This window comes from Thunnus maccoyii, chromosome 19 (genome assembly GCF_910596095.1).
Source record: "Thunnus maccoyii chromosome 19, fThuMac1.1, whole genome shotgun sequence".
Taxonomy (NCBI): Eukaryota; Metazoa; Chordata; class Actinopteri; order Scombriformes; family Scombridae; genus Thunnus; species Thunnus maccoyii.
In genome coordinates, this window is record NC_056551.1 from 19,702,303 (window position 1) to 19,719,140 (window position 16,838).

The 16,838-nt window shown below is 40.5% G+C and overlaps 1 protein-coding gene across 6 annotated transcripts in view; it reads right to left on the bottom strand.

Annotated features, from left to right (window-relative positions):
• Positions 1-1,261: 1,261 nt before the first annotated feature.
• The window catches only part of LOC121885917 (lipoxygenase homology domain-containing protein 1-like), a 36,880-nt gene continuing 21,303 nt past the window's right edge, over positions 1,262-16,838 (bottom strand). For all 6 annotated transcript variants that reach the window (XM_042395745.1, XM_042395746.1, XM_042395748.1 and 3 more), the window contains 26 exons: positions 16,150-16,346; positions 15,868-16,060; positions 15,597-15,757; positions 15,175-15,508; positions 14,851-15,002; positions 13,963-14,096; positions 13,402-13,550; positions 13,197-13,301; positions 12,980-13,108; positions 12,715-12,882; positions 12,314-12,495; positions 11,712-11,828; positions 11,124-11,286; positions 10,673-10,827; positions 10,340-10,549; positions 9,334-9,460; positions 8,970-9,178; positions 8,656-8,841; positions 7,621-7,748; positions 7,376-7,493; positions 5,704-5,881; positions 3,519-3,704; positions 3,045-3,215; positions 2,742-2,880; positions 2,299-2,454; positions 1,262-2,172 (listed from right to left, as the gene is read on the bottom strand). In XM_042395745.1, coding sequence (XP_042251679.1) covers positions 1,692-2,172; positions 2,299-2,454; positions 2,742-2,880; positions 3,045-3,215; positions 3,519-3,704; positions 5,704-5,881; positions 7,376-7,493; positions 7,621-7,748; positions 8,656-8,841; positions 8,970-9,178; positions 9,334-9,460; positions 10,340-10,549; positions 10,673-10,827; positions 11,124-11,286; positions 11,712-11,828; positions 12,314-12,495; positions 12,715-12,882; positions 12,980-13,108; positions 13,197-13,301; positions 13,402-13,550; positions 13,963-14,096; positions 14,851-15,002; positions 15,175-15,508; positions 15,597-15,757; positions 15,868-16,060; positions 16,150-16,346 — 4,628 coding nt within the window. In that variant the 3' untranslated portion in view covers positions 1,262-1,691. The remainder of the gene's footprint in view (positions 2,173-2,298; positions 2,455-2,741; positions 2,881-3,044; positions 3,216-3,518; positions 3,705-5,703; positions 5,882-7,375; positions 7,494-7,620; positions 7,749-8,655; positions 8,842-8,969; positions 9,179-9,333; positions 9,461-10,339; positions 10,550-10,672; positions 10,828-11,123; positions 11,287-11,711; positions 11,829-12,313; positions 12,496-12,714; positions 12,883-12,979; positions 13,109-13,196; positions 13,302-13,401; positions 13,551-13,962; positions 14,097-14,850; positions 15,003-15,174; positions 15,509-15,596; positions 15,758-15,867; positions 16,061-16,149; positions 16,347-16,838) is intronic.

Genomic DNA, 16,838 nt, shown 5'->3' on the forward strand with positions numbered 1-16,838 from the left:
TCTCAGGTTTCAATATAGTCTCAATGGTTTAATAGTATATGGTGAAAATATATACAAAGAATATAACAGAAAAAAAAGTATTAATTTTGTTGCTGCTTGAATCTGAAAAAACAAAACTGAAGAGAAAATATCCCAAAAAGTGCCAGTGAAAGGGCTGCCGCCATCCTTGTATGAAAATCTGCTGTTTAGTTGTGACTGCGCAATGTTTTTCAATAGGATATTTTATCTGAAAATAGAACTATTTATCATTAATATTAAAGCAATAGCGCATTAATGGTGATGAGTGTGTTGATGAAGAAATGGATGAGCATATTATGGGTAAATGTTAGATTCACATGTGGTGGAATTTTGTACTTTATTTATTATTACTAATAATAATAATGATAATGATTTCAAAAGTTGCATTGCTAAACCCAAACTGTTCTGTTTTTGTTTTTTTTTTATTTTAATTTTATTTCATGGCTTGTATATTATCCTTTTGTATGTGCTCTTTTTGTAATAAATTGGATAAAATGGATACGTTGAGTCTTTTTGGTCTTAATTTTAAAATAATACAATGTGAATATAATCAAACCTGTGGCAAGAGGCAGCTATCAGGTTAATTGAGAAAACTATAAAAATGCAACCATTCGTATGCTGTAGAAACATTCCAGACGTCTTGTACATCAATTCATACACATTTTTCTTAAATTTTGCCAGACATACTGTATTTCAAACTTTTGGAACGTTTGGTATCTCCATTAGACTTTAAAGCAGCTACAATACATTTCTGGGCAACTTTGGGGCAGCAGAAAAAGCTGTAAACACTGGTATATTATTACCTTTCACTATAAAGTTGTTAGACCTAATGTGTTAGCAAAAAGGTGCCTATTTACACATCTGGAAGATGCAGAGCAACATTAGCATTCATTTGTAGTCGTGTTTCTGGCCACCAGACAAATCAAATATTTTCTCTCTTTTTAGCTCTGTTTTGGTATCCACCAACTCCTGAGAAAAATAACTGTCTCTTTAGCCTCTAAATGCTCTAATATGTGCACCAGCTAGTTGATAACTCTGTCTGTTCGGTGCTGAACAGGTAGCGTACAGTCAGTTGATCACTGAAAACAGCTGCCTGCTGATAAGAGCAAGACAAGAGCGACAAGAGTGAACCGTAAAAGTAACAGTAGTGAGCTGTAAAACCAAAACAACAAGCTGAAAGACAGAAAATGCTCCATGGAGCTGAGATGAACTGCGGGGTTGGTTGATAAGTCTCTGTGGGGTCACCACTGTACAAGCGATTCCTTTTACATAGTCATTTGATCCGTTCTTATAAAAACACTGATTTGTGCAGCTTTTTATAAAGTGAGACAAACAGGCTGAAAACTGTGATTCTGAGTATTACAAGAGTTTAATCTTTTATAAAACCGCCATTATAACAAAGTAACTGACTGCAAACCATCCCTGACATATGAAATATAAAAAGAATGGCACATTCAGCTTCCTGACCAAAGTAGATATTGTCACAGTATTTCATTGCGGGCTATGTTCTCAGGTAGTATTAAATATCTAACCATAACATAATGTTTAAAAAAGCTATGAATGTAAAAATCTGTCACAGTTCCTGAGATATAAAACTTGCCAGTGCAGAAACCTTTTGGTCATTACTTTTAAACATGAGGGAAGAGATCTCTGCAATGGGAAATAATACTTTTTTAGTATTTCGGGTAAAGGACTCGGACAATCTGCCCATCAGCCCTTTTAGTGTCCAGCCACTTCCCACACAGGAAGATGGTGGTGACACCATTGGCTGTGTTGGTGACTTCCACACGATCCAGCAGCCAGCCAGGACTGAGACCCGAGTTGTCGTGCTCTATCCGAACTTTCTGCAGCTCTCCCATGTCCAGCATTTCCACCAGGAAACGGTCCGTCTGCTCTCGTTCAAAAAGGTTGCGAAACTTCTGCCGCAGCTGCCGGCGGCCTGAATCTCCATTGGAGCCATAGATAGTGATGAAAACGTTGGCATCTGTACCCGCTCCCTTCTCGTCGCCCGTGATGACGATGATCTCGTACTTGACGGGCACCAGGCTTCTAGCTTTACTGGCGAAGCTCTCGATGGACTTTGTGCACTCAAAGGTCAAGAAATCATCCCTTTTTGGAGAGAGAGGGATGAGGGCGTTGCAGCTGAAGATGTACCTGGAGCATAGAAGGAAGAATACAGTCTGATACCAACAAATAGTACGAGTATGGTTAAAAAAAAACAATGAATGACTTCTGCGTGGACGTAGATCTGGCTCAGTGAGCATGTAACCAAAGTCTTACTTGTTTCCCAGCTCTCTTTCAGTGACGACGACCTCCTCTACATGCCAGTAAACCTCCCCCTTCACTTTCTTTCCATCCTTGGGCGTGTGGCCCAGGCAGATACCAGCGATGTCGCCCAGGTTCTTGGACGAAAACTCAAACCTGTCCACATTTCCCCTGAGAAGACAGGCATGTTAGAATAAGTAGCTGTTCTCTTAAATTGGCTACGTACTTTAAATTCATGTCATTTCCAATGTATCCTGTGTCACAATTAATTTTCAACAGGATGGTGTAATATCATGATAGTGGATGGCAGCGTTTCACTGGGCTCAAGTACTCGGCGCTGGTGGGATTATCATAATAAGTGTAAAGGGGGAATTAGAGGGATTGAAAGCACATTTCTTTGAGCTTTTTCATGCAAACAAGTTCCAGCTCATCGAGTTAATCTTGCAGCAAGTACCTACCGCAAGAACCTCTTCTTCTTCGAAGAGTTCTCCATTACAAATTCTTTTGATCGGCCCTTCTTCCCCTCAAGTACAATCCAGCCATTTTCTTTGGTTTCAGCTTCAGCCGTGTCTCCAGTTGTGACACAAACTTCATACTCTTTCAGGGACAAAACATCAACGCAGTTACGGTAAATAGTCCCAAACACACATGTCCTGCTCACATCAATTCCACATAGAATATACAGCATACATGCTTTTTTATTGGATTATTTGTTTTAAATGAATTCTATATAAATTGTGTTGTGAGGTGCTGGCCCTTACTGGTCTTTTCATTGAGGTCTAAGTAGTCATTGTTGGCGCAGGCCAGTTCTCTCATTATCTGTCCATCATCGTCATTTTTGGCAAGCCAGCGGTCACAGGGGAACCGAAATGTTTTGTCCATGAACTCATCCTTCACATCGATGTACTCCAAGTGCCATCCAGGAGCAGGACCTGGGTGTAACGAGATCAGGAAAAAAAGACAGCAAGTAATAATGTTGTCAAGAATGATGAATGAGTGAGTGATGTAGGAATCTTTAAGGCCAGACAGTAAGAAGCTGTGTCACCTCTTCAGGTTTCCACAAAGCCAGACTACAGATGTAGCTGGAAATAGTAGCCAGATTTATATCAGGTTCTGTGATTGTAAATTTAGTTGTAACATGAAACTTTTGTGAGTAAACTTTTCAAAATGACAGTCCTGAAGTGCAGATATAATGACTTCACCATGCAGAGTGACTTTTTGCCCGAGCGCCTGACCTGTGTTGTCGTGCCAGACACGCACTTTGGAGAGCTCTCCCATGCTGAGGATATCCGAGAAGCGGAATGTGTCGCTCTGCTTGCGCTCAAACTTGTTGGACTTGTTGCACTCTTTCAATGCCAGTGTCCCTGTGTCTCCGTTCTCTCCGAAAATGATGAGCCACACATTGGCATCAGTGCCTGCCCCTGAGGAGACAAGAGAGAGTCAATCATTTTGAAAAAAAAAAATAAATTCTGCTTTCCTAGACAACCTTTAGAGTTCAGTTCAGTTTTGATTTTTTAAACAGAAAGACATACTGGACTAAACAAAGAACTGTGAGCTTTAGTTTAGGTTTAGGTTTATATACTTCCACCTTTACATTAGTATGATGATTACCAAAGGAATCACTATGTCATTTTAGTAAACTTTTCAGTTGTATTATTTATATTATTTTGACCGAACAGCATGAAACTCATGAAAATGGAAACTAAAAGGGTATACATTTACAAATGCTTATACTTTGTTGCATCCTTTTAAAATGCAATACATCTCAACTATTGCACAGATATGTTGAATTGCCAATAAACACTGAAGCTGCAAAGCCCTAAGGTAATAAATCAGCTAACAACCAACCATACTATGAGAGGAGCAAAATGAGGAGCAGAGAGAGCCGAGTTCTCTGACAGCACAGCTATAAGCTGTACTTCATTATTTTATTTCAGTGGTTTAGATACTAAATTAATGTGTATGAGACCATGGGGAGCACAAACCTCGCTCAGTCTGCAGCATGTTCTCAGTGTTTTAAACTTGTGTCTAGAAATCCTAGTGCTTCAATAAACAATAATAGTGTTAGCAACATTAGAAATGTTTGAATTTACTTTAAGAATCAAACTTTATGTTCCTGTTACCTTTAAATGCTCATTTTCTTTTCATACCTCCCAATACACTCATGTACACGCTTGCCTCCTCACAGTATACATGCAGATCACTCTAAAAAGATCCCAAAGGAGTCCATTACGTTATGCACTGCATCGCCTATGTAATGGTGTCTGCTTATGTATGCCTCTACTGTACGCATGTGTGTATGTATCAGCCTAGCTCATTATTCTTCCCAGAGCCTCTGTGGCGGTGCAGGGCTACATCTTAGCTTCCAGTAACTGCCAAGGGCGAGAGAGCAATCCTTTGAAGTCGGCTCAGACTTGCCACGCTATCGTATTGATCAGCAGCACTACTGAGCTATAGAAAACACTGCATGAAGAAAAGAGGGAGCAAAGCCATGTGAAGAGGATTTCTTTCATTACTGTGTCGCAGTCAAACATGAATTATTCCATCTTCACGCTTCCAGGAAAACACAAACTTCGGCTCAAGGACAGGTCAAATTAGGATCTTTGTAACATTCATCCGACACAGCCTTGAGCTTTTGATAGTGATCGAAAGAATGCGATTACAGACATAATTAACCCTAACTCATTTGGCGTTCAGAGAAGTTCACTGACTTGAGTGGTCCTCAATATCACGCCACTGTCCTCTCTGACGTTACGCATTTTATCACCTGCAGGATACCCTCAGGTGCATCCCTTTGAAAGTCTACAACTGAGAGGTGATGATGAGGTGAATTAAATCTCTCATCCGACCTTGGAGAGGTTCAGGATTCCCCAGAAGTAGCTGGAGGGTGTTTGCTGAGGAAAAGGATGTCTGCTTACTGTGAACGCCCCTGAGCCTGACCTGACACTGACCCAGAGATGAAAGGATGGATTGAGAATATTGATATGCCTACTAAGAGGGCATGAAATGAATTTGAAGCTTTCGGTTCCTTTGACTCACAACTTGTGAGGCAAATAATGGGGGAAAATCATCCAAATATAAAAGGTGTTCCCCAGGGACCAATTCTAGGTCCCCTGCTACTCTGGTGTAAATGTAGGTGATTAACAGAGACCCTTATGATAATATTGTTAATAATGTGAGTATAGAAATATATTTAGGATATCCCATACATGTTTGGAATAATTATATATATACTGTATATAAAACTTTTTTCACAGGGAAAGTGCAAAAGCTCATTTACTGACTGTAATCACTGCAGTTTGTTAACTCACTTGTTAGGATCAGTTGTGAAAACAGGTTTCCATTGGAACTTCCCAGTAACCTCAATAAAAACATTGTTATGAGCCCACTAATGGCAGCCTGCACGTGTTCAACACTTACCAGCAATATCACTGGTCTTGACCTGGATGATGTAGGTGGTGAGCTCCACCATCGTCTCCTCGTCTACCACAGCAGCCATCTCGCAGATCATGGTTCTTTTAGGTCCACGCATCCTGGACAGCCACTCCTCGTAGGTGAACACAGACACCTCCTCTGTGGTCAGGTTACGCATGATCACCTGGATGCACAGATTTAGTTCTTCAAACATCAAATTACACTTACTGTAAATGCCATTCACCATCATCACACTCGTTATTTTATCTGTAATAAAAAAAAATCACTTGAGAATTGAAGTGTAATAAAAAATGCACACTTTTTCTAACTTTAAACACTTTCAGACACCTTTAAAATGTGCATGTGCTATACAAAAACAAGATCATTCCTGAGTATATGAATGTGCTGTGTCATAAATTGTCATACATTATGAGCACTAATGTGTCACCAGTATGAACACAAGGTGTCTAATCACTACTCCTGGGAAGCGTTTCATTATTGGACAGAGACTCGGCTCAGGCAGCCACACTTGTAAAAGCGCTCCACTCTGCATATTTATTCAGGTAGATGCCGGATGCACCGTTGTGTCCATTTCAATGCACAGACCAAGCGATCCATAAAGGCAGCACATCTGCTTGTGATGCTGAACACACAAGGCTCTGTGCAGGGTCAAGTCAAGGAGATGTTCACAGTCGCTGAGTCCCAGGCACGGACGGACAGGGCTTGGTATTGTTCCTGACTGCTCTGCTGCTCTGCAGGCATGGTGCCTTTACCAGAGAAGACATTTGCATAGGAAATGTGTTCTGTTTCGTCAAAGCAGCTGGCCTGAGACATCACACTGAATTTGGAAGTGAGCGGTGATGTTGTCCTCACAGGGTCAGCGGAAGAGAGAAAGCACTTAACCATTTATTTTGGGAAACAAACAATGTATTCTAATGAAGGTGATTATCTTGCAGGACTGTGCGTTAATAAGAAGTGATATTTGCACCAACACACACCAATTCACACTAAAAGCAAATATGAAATGAAATGTTTTTTTAAGCAGAGCATAAAATGTTCTGCTTATCCCTCTACTGAATACAGAAACACACAGAGCTCATTACTGAGGCTGTTTGTGCATGTGTGTAGTGTACTGTATGTGTGTGTGTGTGTGTGTGTGTGTGTGTGTGTGTGTGTGTCAGCAACAGCATGGTAAAATGGGTCAATATGCTCACTCCAGGAACTCTGGGCCCTGCTGTGTATATGTGTGTGCGTGTGTGTGTGTGTCTTTGTGGGTGGGTGAATCATTGACCGTTCTCCTGCAGGCAGGGATAGATGTATGTTTGTGTCTGTGTCATATAATAGATTGAATGTTCCTGTGACCTACAGAATACAGCACTGGGGTAAAAACACAAACCTGTGACTGCTTCGTACTATTGATTTGGCAAGAAGCTAACAATAACTGTTCTGCTGCTTTTCATGCACCTGGTTTCATGTTTTATGGATGAGCTCTGCTGTTTCTTCTTCTCAACTAATTAGCCCTTGACAAAAATAAAGGAAACCAGTGTAAATGCATTATCAGCTGAGAGTTAAAAGCTCTCCTTTTCCTTTATTCTTTGCCAATTTTTCAGCAGGTAAACAGCTCCTGAACACACACTGTATGTCTGTCTTGGTGCTAGGTTAATTAAGGTGAGCTGACCTGATTGAGAAACCAGTCAGGTCGACTGCCAGAGCCATCAATGCGAAGCCTCATCTTCCTCAGCGGGGCAATGTCATCAATCTCCATGCTGAAAGTGTCCTCCTGACCACGCTCAAACCTGTTATCCACCATGCAAACAACACAGAGCTTATAACATGTAGCATTCATATTTTAATTGTCCAAACAGATACATTATGTGTGTGTGCATAAGGTCAACACATGCCAAGAAAACATGTTTGGGCTACCTGTCCTCATTCTTCTGCAGCAGCATCTCCTCTGTGCTGCCGTTGATCCCAAACACAGACATGTAAATCTGAGTGTCTGTTCCTGCGTTCTGAACGTCTCCCGTTACCACCGTCACCTCATAAATAACCTGGCATGAAAAGATGAGACGTTTTACTTTTTTTTTCTTACATAGCCGTCTCCCACAAGCAGTATGATCTCTAAAACATGAGTAGACAAGGATGTGACTTTTATTTTACAGCTAATGAACAATTACATACATCTAATATTTATTTATATAATATTTTTAGGTATGAGTGATTGCCTAAACATCTATAAAGCCGTAGTAAATGTTGTTTGAAATTTGATATGTTTCCTGTTAAAACAGGGCAGGATCATTCAAAAATCTATGAGATTATAAGTAGTAAATATCATATTGTTTCTCAATTTTATAGCTAATATTTCTATTACTAACAGAAATAGATATGGAGAAAGGAGACAACCCCGTCTGACACCCCTGGATAAGATGTATTATGATAGATACTCATTGTTTATTTATAAATATTTATTGAAGAGCCACCAAAGTTAAATAACTTCAACCATTTATAATGCAATCCCATTTTAAGGTGTCAAAACCAGCCACAAAGATTAATCCTTGAAAGTTTTAATTTCCATATCAATCAATAAATACCAATAAATCTAACCTGGGTATAGTCATTTTAGTCTATACACTGTAAAAAATGTTGTGAATAATACTTTAAATTCTATTGGCAATACATTTGGATAGTACGATAATGTTTAGGGTCTCCAATTCTTTTTAGATAAATCAGATCTTTATGCTGACTGTTAACATCTTGTCTTAAAACAGGGGAAATTAGTGTCAGAGAGCCTACCCATCTTAAAATCTATCTGAATATTTGCAACAGGCTGGGAGGCGTCCTTTAATGTACTTATAATGGATTCATTATCACTAGTCTGTTGCAGTAATTTGATCTAACTGCTGTGTACGTTTTGTGCCATATGGCTGTGCTTGCGTCCTTTAGTTCACATCTACATACCTTCTGGGAGATGGAAATGGCCTCTGCATCCAGCACATTGAAGACTCTAGCAGTCAACCCATCTCCACGATCTTTGGCCAGCCAGAACTTGCAAGCAAAGATGTATTTGACCCCTTTGGTTGGCACAGCAACAGACAGCTCATCAACCAGCCAGCAGCTCTCAGGAGTGGCCCCATCATGGCCAAGCTGCAGGGAGGGAGTGAAACAATCACTTCAAGCAACATGGGTGTATTTTTAATGCGTGTTTGTGTGTGTGTGCGCGCGCGGATGCGTGAGAGTGCACGATTCTGGCTAACAGCCTCCCCCTCCCTCACCTCGACCTTTTTGATCTCCCCCACATCTGAACCGCAGGGCTCAAAGCTCTCCAGAGAGCCGGCCTCAAAGCCCTTCCTCCCGTCCGGCAGGTCCAGCCACAACCTCTCTGTCTGGGTGTGATTGGCCCCGATAATGATCACATAAGCCCTGCTGGTGGTGCTCGCGTCTCGCTCTAGTCCAGTACAGATGGTGATGTGGTATGGTATGACTGCACAGGAAGGGCACAGTAGTTATTCATTCACGAGAGCGTGAGATTATGTAAAGATGGCTGTGCTGGAATATCAATGACAACCAGTCGCAGAGTAGAGGATAAATCAGGCATGCGGGGCTGAAAATTCTTGATTTCTGTCTGAGTTTTCTTACTCGGGAGCTCTATTTCTTCCTCCTTCTTCTTCTTGTTCTTCTTGTTCATGTTGCTGTCAACACTCTTCACTGTCAGGGCTGAGTTCTTCTTTTTACTGTTTAGGCTCTCTCTCACTCCCTCAAAACCCTGAAATAACACAGCACACACAGTGATGCAAACAAACGCATGCTACATACATAACACAAAGTCATATGTATTTATGTAATAAAGTCTAGTACATATGGGCATAGACATTCAGTGCAAAGATATTTATCACCATTCATTTCTATGGCAGAAATGTACGCAATAAAATATTATGTTCTCTAACAGCACTTATAGGGTCAGTTCATTCAAATTACAAAAAAAACATGCAGATGGATAAAACAAATAGCTGCCATTTCATTTTTTTCAGATTTTCATACATTTGCCTCTGAAAATCCAACACAATGGAGGGGAATAAAACCTTAATTAGCACTCCTCAGAGCATTGAAAAATGACACCTGAAGAACTAAGAATTAACTAGTCACAGTTAGTCAGGATGATTCACTGATCTCGCTGTCAACAGTTGTCATGGGGACTATTTTTCAGAGGAAAGGTGCTCCAGTGAACACTGAAAAAAACTGTGTTTAAAATGAGGAATCAGGACAGTATGTCTGAGAGATACAATGAGGGGTCAGTGGAAAAAATAGTGTTTTTGTAGTTTAGTGTGAACCTACTCTTGTTTTTTTCCTTTTCATTTTGAAGGTGCAGTACTCTTTCTAATAGCAACTTAATAGTAGCTGAGAATCTTGTTTTTGCAGACTTCCACTGATTCAGCTTCTAACCTTGGTGTAGTGATGTACAACATGATATCACTGCTTTCACCCAGGGGTGAAACAGGTTTAAACTTGTAATCAAAGAAGGAAGTGAAATACTGCTGTTCTGCATGATATTGACTTACACTTTAAATCTCCTTCCTACTGCTGTGCTTTAATAGCTCTTCTTACATATAACTGAAAGTCATCCTCTTTAGACCTTTCATGCTACCTTGACATAGAAGACTCTCTCAATGCGTTGGTCCTCCCTTTTCCTGGAGAGCCATCGTTCACATAAGAAGAGGAAGACCTCCTCTGTATCCACGTCAACCACCTCCACCTGGTCCAAGTACCAGTCTGCGCTTATCATACTGTTATCATGGCGGATTTTAATTTTAAAAACCTCTCCGAGGTCAACTGCCTCTATAGTGAACTTATCCACCTGTGAAGAGAAAACATAAGCATACCACTTCAACATAATGATTCAATTTACTTATGTACTTATGTTTGTACTTTTTGAACGATGATATTTTGCTGTTATTCTGCGTATTTTTTTCTTTCTTACAGATCCACGTTCAAACTTGTTGCTGTTTGTCTCCGACTTGCTGAGTTTCCTCTCTCCAGTGTCCCCCAGGTCTCCATAGATTGTGAGGAAGACATTGGCGTCTGTGCCGGCTCCATACACGTCACCTGTCATTACTGACACCTGGTATGTGTGAGCTGTAGTGGGAATGGTGATCACAGACAAGCACACAGGGAATCGGTTTGAGGCAATTGGCAGAAAATCGACCGAAAAGAAAGCAATTTTCCCTCACTGTTTGATGCCACTGTCATAACAGAGAGAGAGAGAGAGAGAGTGGACCTGAAGGGAAAATTGTCTCTAGTTTCTAAACTACTGCTCAGAAAGGTGGAGAAAAGACAGGACACAACAGAAAGACAAATTCTGCAGATATTTCTGTATTTTTGTGTGTATGAATGCAGTTGAATGTATCGTTTGTCTGCATATGCAAACATACTCTCCAGGGCATCTTCCACCTCGATTTCAGTGACTTTCAGGTTTCCATCTCGTGAAAGTTTCTCAGTGATGATGTCAGAGGGCACCAGCTCTCTCACGGTTTCTCCATCATCCTCTGACTTGGCAAGCCAGCACTCACATGGGAAGATGACTGTCTCCGAACCCTACAGAGAGAAAGAGAGAGAGAGAGAGAGAGGGAGAGAGAGCGGGAGTAGGGGAACACATGGATATAACACACCTGCAATTTAATGTGTTGTTTTAGGAGAATCAGTGAACACAGGTTTCTGTTTCTGTCTTTTTCGGAACTTTGGCTCAGCATGTGAGGACAAAAATGAATTCACAGCATCTAACTGTGAGGAGAACATCTCCACCTACTGACCAAAAGTAGTGCTTGCCTGACACCAAGAATGTGAGTTGTGAGATGCAGGCTCAGAGTCAGATCAAAATTAAACATTTGACATATTTAAGCACTAATTTACAAGCACTAATTTACAAGTACTGATATCAATATCAGAGTGCATCTCGTTAATGGGTCAAGTTTAATTGTTGTAATGATAATATAATATAATATAATTTAATATTGTGGTACCTTTCCCTTCCTGAGCAGACGTCTGATTTCCACTCTGTCCAAATGCCAGCCTGGGTTGACCCCGCGGTTGTCATGGCCGATACGGATCTTCTCAATTACATCCCCCACGTCTTCTAGCTTGAGAGAGCAGAAACATCAGTGAATTAATAAAGCATTATGTTGTATTGTATTTTTTGGGACAATGTACAGTTTTAAACAGAAATGTTAACATTTGATGTACTGCACCAGAGTTAGCTTTAAAGCTCATTTTCATCTGCAGTCCCTTACAAATAAAACATATAACAGTACAATAACAAACAGTACAAAGCAAAAAACACATTATACGAAATACAAAGCTACACACAATAGCACATCACATACACCCACAATGTCAACTAGTAATATTTAAGTAATATTATGATGAATGTGTATAAATTACAATAAAAGTAATAGAAGCAACAACATTTTAACATCTGTAATACTATAAATTGTTACAATCACTTTCAGGTTGTATTGATGCAGTGAGAACACACAGCACTTGTATTGTATAAACACTGTATTTGATGACCACTATCCTGGTCTCCAGAGCTTGATATTCTGTTTATCTATGACTGTTATTGTACCTCAACAATAAACATGTCCTCAGCTCCTCTCTCAAAGTACATCCTCCTCTCCCTCTTGTTGACACACAGAGACTTCTGCTGGCTGCACACCGCATCTCGCCCATACAGGACAATGAAGACATCTGCGTCCGTGCCAGCACCAAACACATCACTTGTGAAGATTTTAATCTCATACGGAACAACTACAAAATGAAAAAAAATTAAATTAAATATATATATATATATATATATATATATATATATATTTAATTTAATATATATATATATATATATATAAACACAATTGTTTATATATATATATATATATATATATAAACAATTGTGTGTGCGTCAAGTGATAAATATCTTGGATATTTGTAAGAGTGATGTGGAACTTATTACAGTGACCCAGTAGGATTTACATGGTGTGTAAAGCTCTGTCTGAAGAGGATTAGGGAAAAGGTCCCTGACGATGGCCCCGTCATCCTCCCCTTTATCCAACCAGCGGCCGCAGGGGAAGCGCAGTTTCTGTCCCAGAGAAGGAGCATCAATCTCCACCCAGTCAAGGAACCAGCCTGCCGATCCTCCTCCTGAGACATTGGCACAAATTAAGTTATTCACATGTGTACATTATTGTAAATAATTTGCATTATTCACTGTACAGGCAGGAAGTTTGTCCTACTGTACCACAGTTGTTGTGTCCGATACGCAGCTTCTTCAGTGGTCCGATGTCAACTGCTTCCACAGTGAACTCGTCAGTCATTCCCCGCTCAAACTTGTTCTTATGAGTCTTAGAAGCCTTCAGGTTAATTATTCCTGCAGATATGCACATCACAGAGTAACTGAATCATTTAAAAACACTTAGACAAAGATATAGATGCAGTATGATGGTCTGAAATATTACCTGTGTCATCCTTGGTACCGTACAGGATCATAAACACGTTAGCATCAGTTCCTGCATACTTTTTGTCACAAGTTTTTATCTTTATTGTGTATGTTGTTGACATGGCTGTAAAAACAAATCAAAGTTAATTCACATCTCTTCAGATGTTAGTACAGTATCAACACAGTTTCTTGCTTTCTCAGGGCAGCCATAATGTTCCTCTCACCCTTCTGTTCCAGACCGAGTGCAGCGTCAGAGTCTTCCTCATCATCATCCCCCTTCTTCATAAAGGCCTCGTCCACAGGAACCAGCTCCCTGGCCAACTGTCCATCATCCTCATCAATAGCCAGCCAGCGTTTGCAAGGGAAAAAATACCTAAAACACATTATATAACATATTTTATGCAGTGTACAGTATCAATAGTGACAATACCATGATCAGACTGTTAAAATGTTCCCTGTGTCCGAAAATACTTGTTAGCTGTGGTTTAAACAGCATATTTCACAGTACCATTTCAAACCACACAGTGGAGCTCTACAGACATGTAAGGTGCAAAGCTTCTGTCTGCTATGTAGGATGATAGCGTTGTTTCATGAAACCTGAAGCATGGATTTTGTGTCTAGTATGACTCAGCAAGGTGTAAAGGATTTCTTATCTATGAAATGAATGAATGACTATCTTTTCTTTAAATTAACATAGTCATTCATTCCTAGAGTTTGTGTGATGATGCTGTGTCGCATCTAATTAAAGCTCTGACACTCTCTTTTCTAACATCATCATGACTTACGTAGTGTCATCTTTGTTGTCTACAATCTCCACCCTTTCCAAAAACCAGCCGGCGCTGGCCTGTTTGTTGTCATGTCGGATCCTCAGCTTTTTCAGGATCCCCAGGTCGACGGCTGTGATGTTGAAAATGTCCTCCTGGGTCATACATGAACAAACAGGTGACAAAGGGTCAAGGGATGTCACAGGTTTTAAGTAAGCATTCCATGAGAACCTCATTACTTATTTATGTGATCTTAATTTAATCTGCAAGGCTCTTTAGATTCAACATTTGTTTGACAAGAGAGACTTAGCCAGAAAAAGAGTATCAATGATAACAATTGTGATAGATAAGACAAATACATCTACAATGCATTATGAACAGTGGAAGAGGGAAACCTATCTAAATAATGTGTCTTGTAATGTAATTATACCCTGTAGATTGTTCCATGCATAGGGTGCAGACTTCGGAGAAACATTAGAGAATTTGAGCTCAATAAATAAACAATAACAATAAATATCTATAATATCTGGTATGTTATAGGGCCCCTGTTCAGCTTTTGGCTCCCTGGCATCAATCAGTGTCACCCAAAAGAGTAAAATAAGTTTATTGAAACTGATGACAAGCCTGGGCATGTTAAGAGGCAACCATTGTGTGGACATAGTCTTAAGTTTAGCGGTCAAGGATGACAAATTTTTTGGGGGCAAATGCACTTTTTTTTTTTTTTTTAACTTTCTTGTCGAAATTTAGATAAGAACATCAATCTTCTCATCTAACTCTTGGCAAGAAAGCAAATAAACATATTTCCCAAAATATCAAACTATTCCCAAAGTATCAAACTATTCCTTGAATAGTTTCAATCAGATTATCACATAAAACAGCACATTCAGCACTGACAGAGACAAAACTCACCTGGCCTTTCTCAAATTTATTCAGGTTGTTTGACTTCCTGAGCCGTCGCTCCCCCGTGTCGCCAATCTCTCCATAGATGTTGATGTAAACGTTGGCATCAGTCCCAGCTCCCCACATAGTCCCAGTGAACACATGAACCTCATATGAGTTCACTGGAAGGAAAACACAGTGCTCATCATCAATGACATTTTCATTTTGCATGTTATGACATTTGCATTTTGCCCAGTGCAACATTAATTAAAAATGTTACAATTAAAACATTAGCATGTATCCTTTGGGTGCAAATAACAGTGGGTCAACAAAATACATTCATGCTCTACTAACCCTCCAGGTCTTCATTGTCTTCAGTCAGAAGCTCAACCACAATCTCCCCATCCTCCTCATCCCTGGCCAGCCAGCGGTTACAGGGGAAAGTGAATGTCTCCACCACTTCCTGCAGCTCCTCAACTATCTCCACCTCCTCCTCTTCCTCTTTCTTCTTCTTTTTCTTGTCCTTCTTCTTGTCTTTCTTGGTGTCCTCCTTCTTCACCTCAATTTGTACCATAGCCATCGTCAGCCGCTTGATGTCCACTGTCTCCAGGAACCAGCCGTCTCCGACACCCTTACCGTCATGGCAGATGCGTATCTTGTAGATCTTACCAACATCCTGAGCCTCAATCTGGGTTGTAGATATGAAACTGCGGTAAAACCAAGAACTTAAATCTCCAACAGACATTGACATAACACAAGACAGCCTTTATACAGACCTTGAAGATCTCAGTGGTGCCACGTTCAAAATTGTTGGAGCGATTCGCTAGAGTGAGAACTTCAGTTTTTCCTTCCTCCCCATAGATCTGACAGAAGACATTGGCATTGGTGCCAGCTGCACGCACATTCCCTGTGACCACTGTTACTTCATAGTTGATCACTGTTATAGAAGTTGATAAGACAACAGGGAGTTTATGCGGAGCAGAGCAATATACTTCAACTCATAATCACTGTTCACAATCACTGTACTTTTATGTTGTTGTTATTTACATTGTTCAATATCCAGGACCTCGCTGGGATAGATCTCCACCTCCACTTTCCCATCAGCCTCGTCTTTGCAGAGCCAGCGGTGGCTCGGGAACATGTACTGCATCCCATGAACTGGCACAGAGATCTGCACGCTGTCCAGAAACCATCCGGCTCGCAGGCCCTCGTTGGTGTGACCAATCAGGAGACGGCTGACCTGTAAGCACAGTGGACATGGATGAAACAGAATTAGAAAAAATAAAATATCTGCTCTCTGTGAAGTGCATATATTTCTAAAGAACTTGCCTTTCCGATGTCAAAGGTCTCAATGGTAAAGATGTCGGTGCGTCCTGTCTCAAAGTAGTTCCTGAGGTCATTGTCAGAGACCGCTAGAATAATCTTGTTGGTATCACCCTTCTCCCCATACAGTTTGACAAACACCTTGGAGTCAGAGCTGGCCCCGTTCACACTGCCCGTCTTGATTGCTATGTGGTAGCTGACATCTGAAATTAGGCACATTAATTTATATAAGCATTTAAAAGATATGTTGGAAAATGCAGATATTTCAAAATTATTTGTTTTTGTGCAGGTAATATACATTTTTGCACATAAAGGGTGTTCCAAGACAAATTTGACCCATATCTATTCAAAGGGATTTTAAAGTCACTAGAGAAGGTCAAAACAAGGAAAAGAGTGCTTCTAGTGAATCTTGAAACAGTGGAACTACAGATCGGCATGTGTGTGTATTCCTGCCAGGGTTCCCACCAGGCAGGCTCATGTAGACCTTTGAGGTGTTATGGGGGAATATTGAAACAGTGAAAGAGTAAAACTGTGCATAGACATCTGTCACGGGTTCACCGTCTTCACGACTATTTTTCATGTTTTTCACCTGCCTGATCTCTAACTCTCCTCTCATTGCAGATCCTGCCACACCCATCTGCCCTGCAATCACCTCATTCCCCTCACCTGAGTTTCCCCACCCATCTTCTCACCTG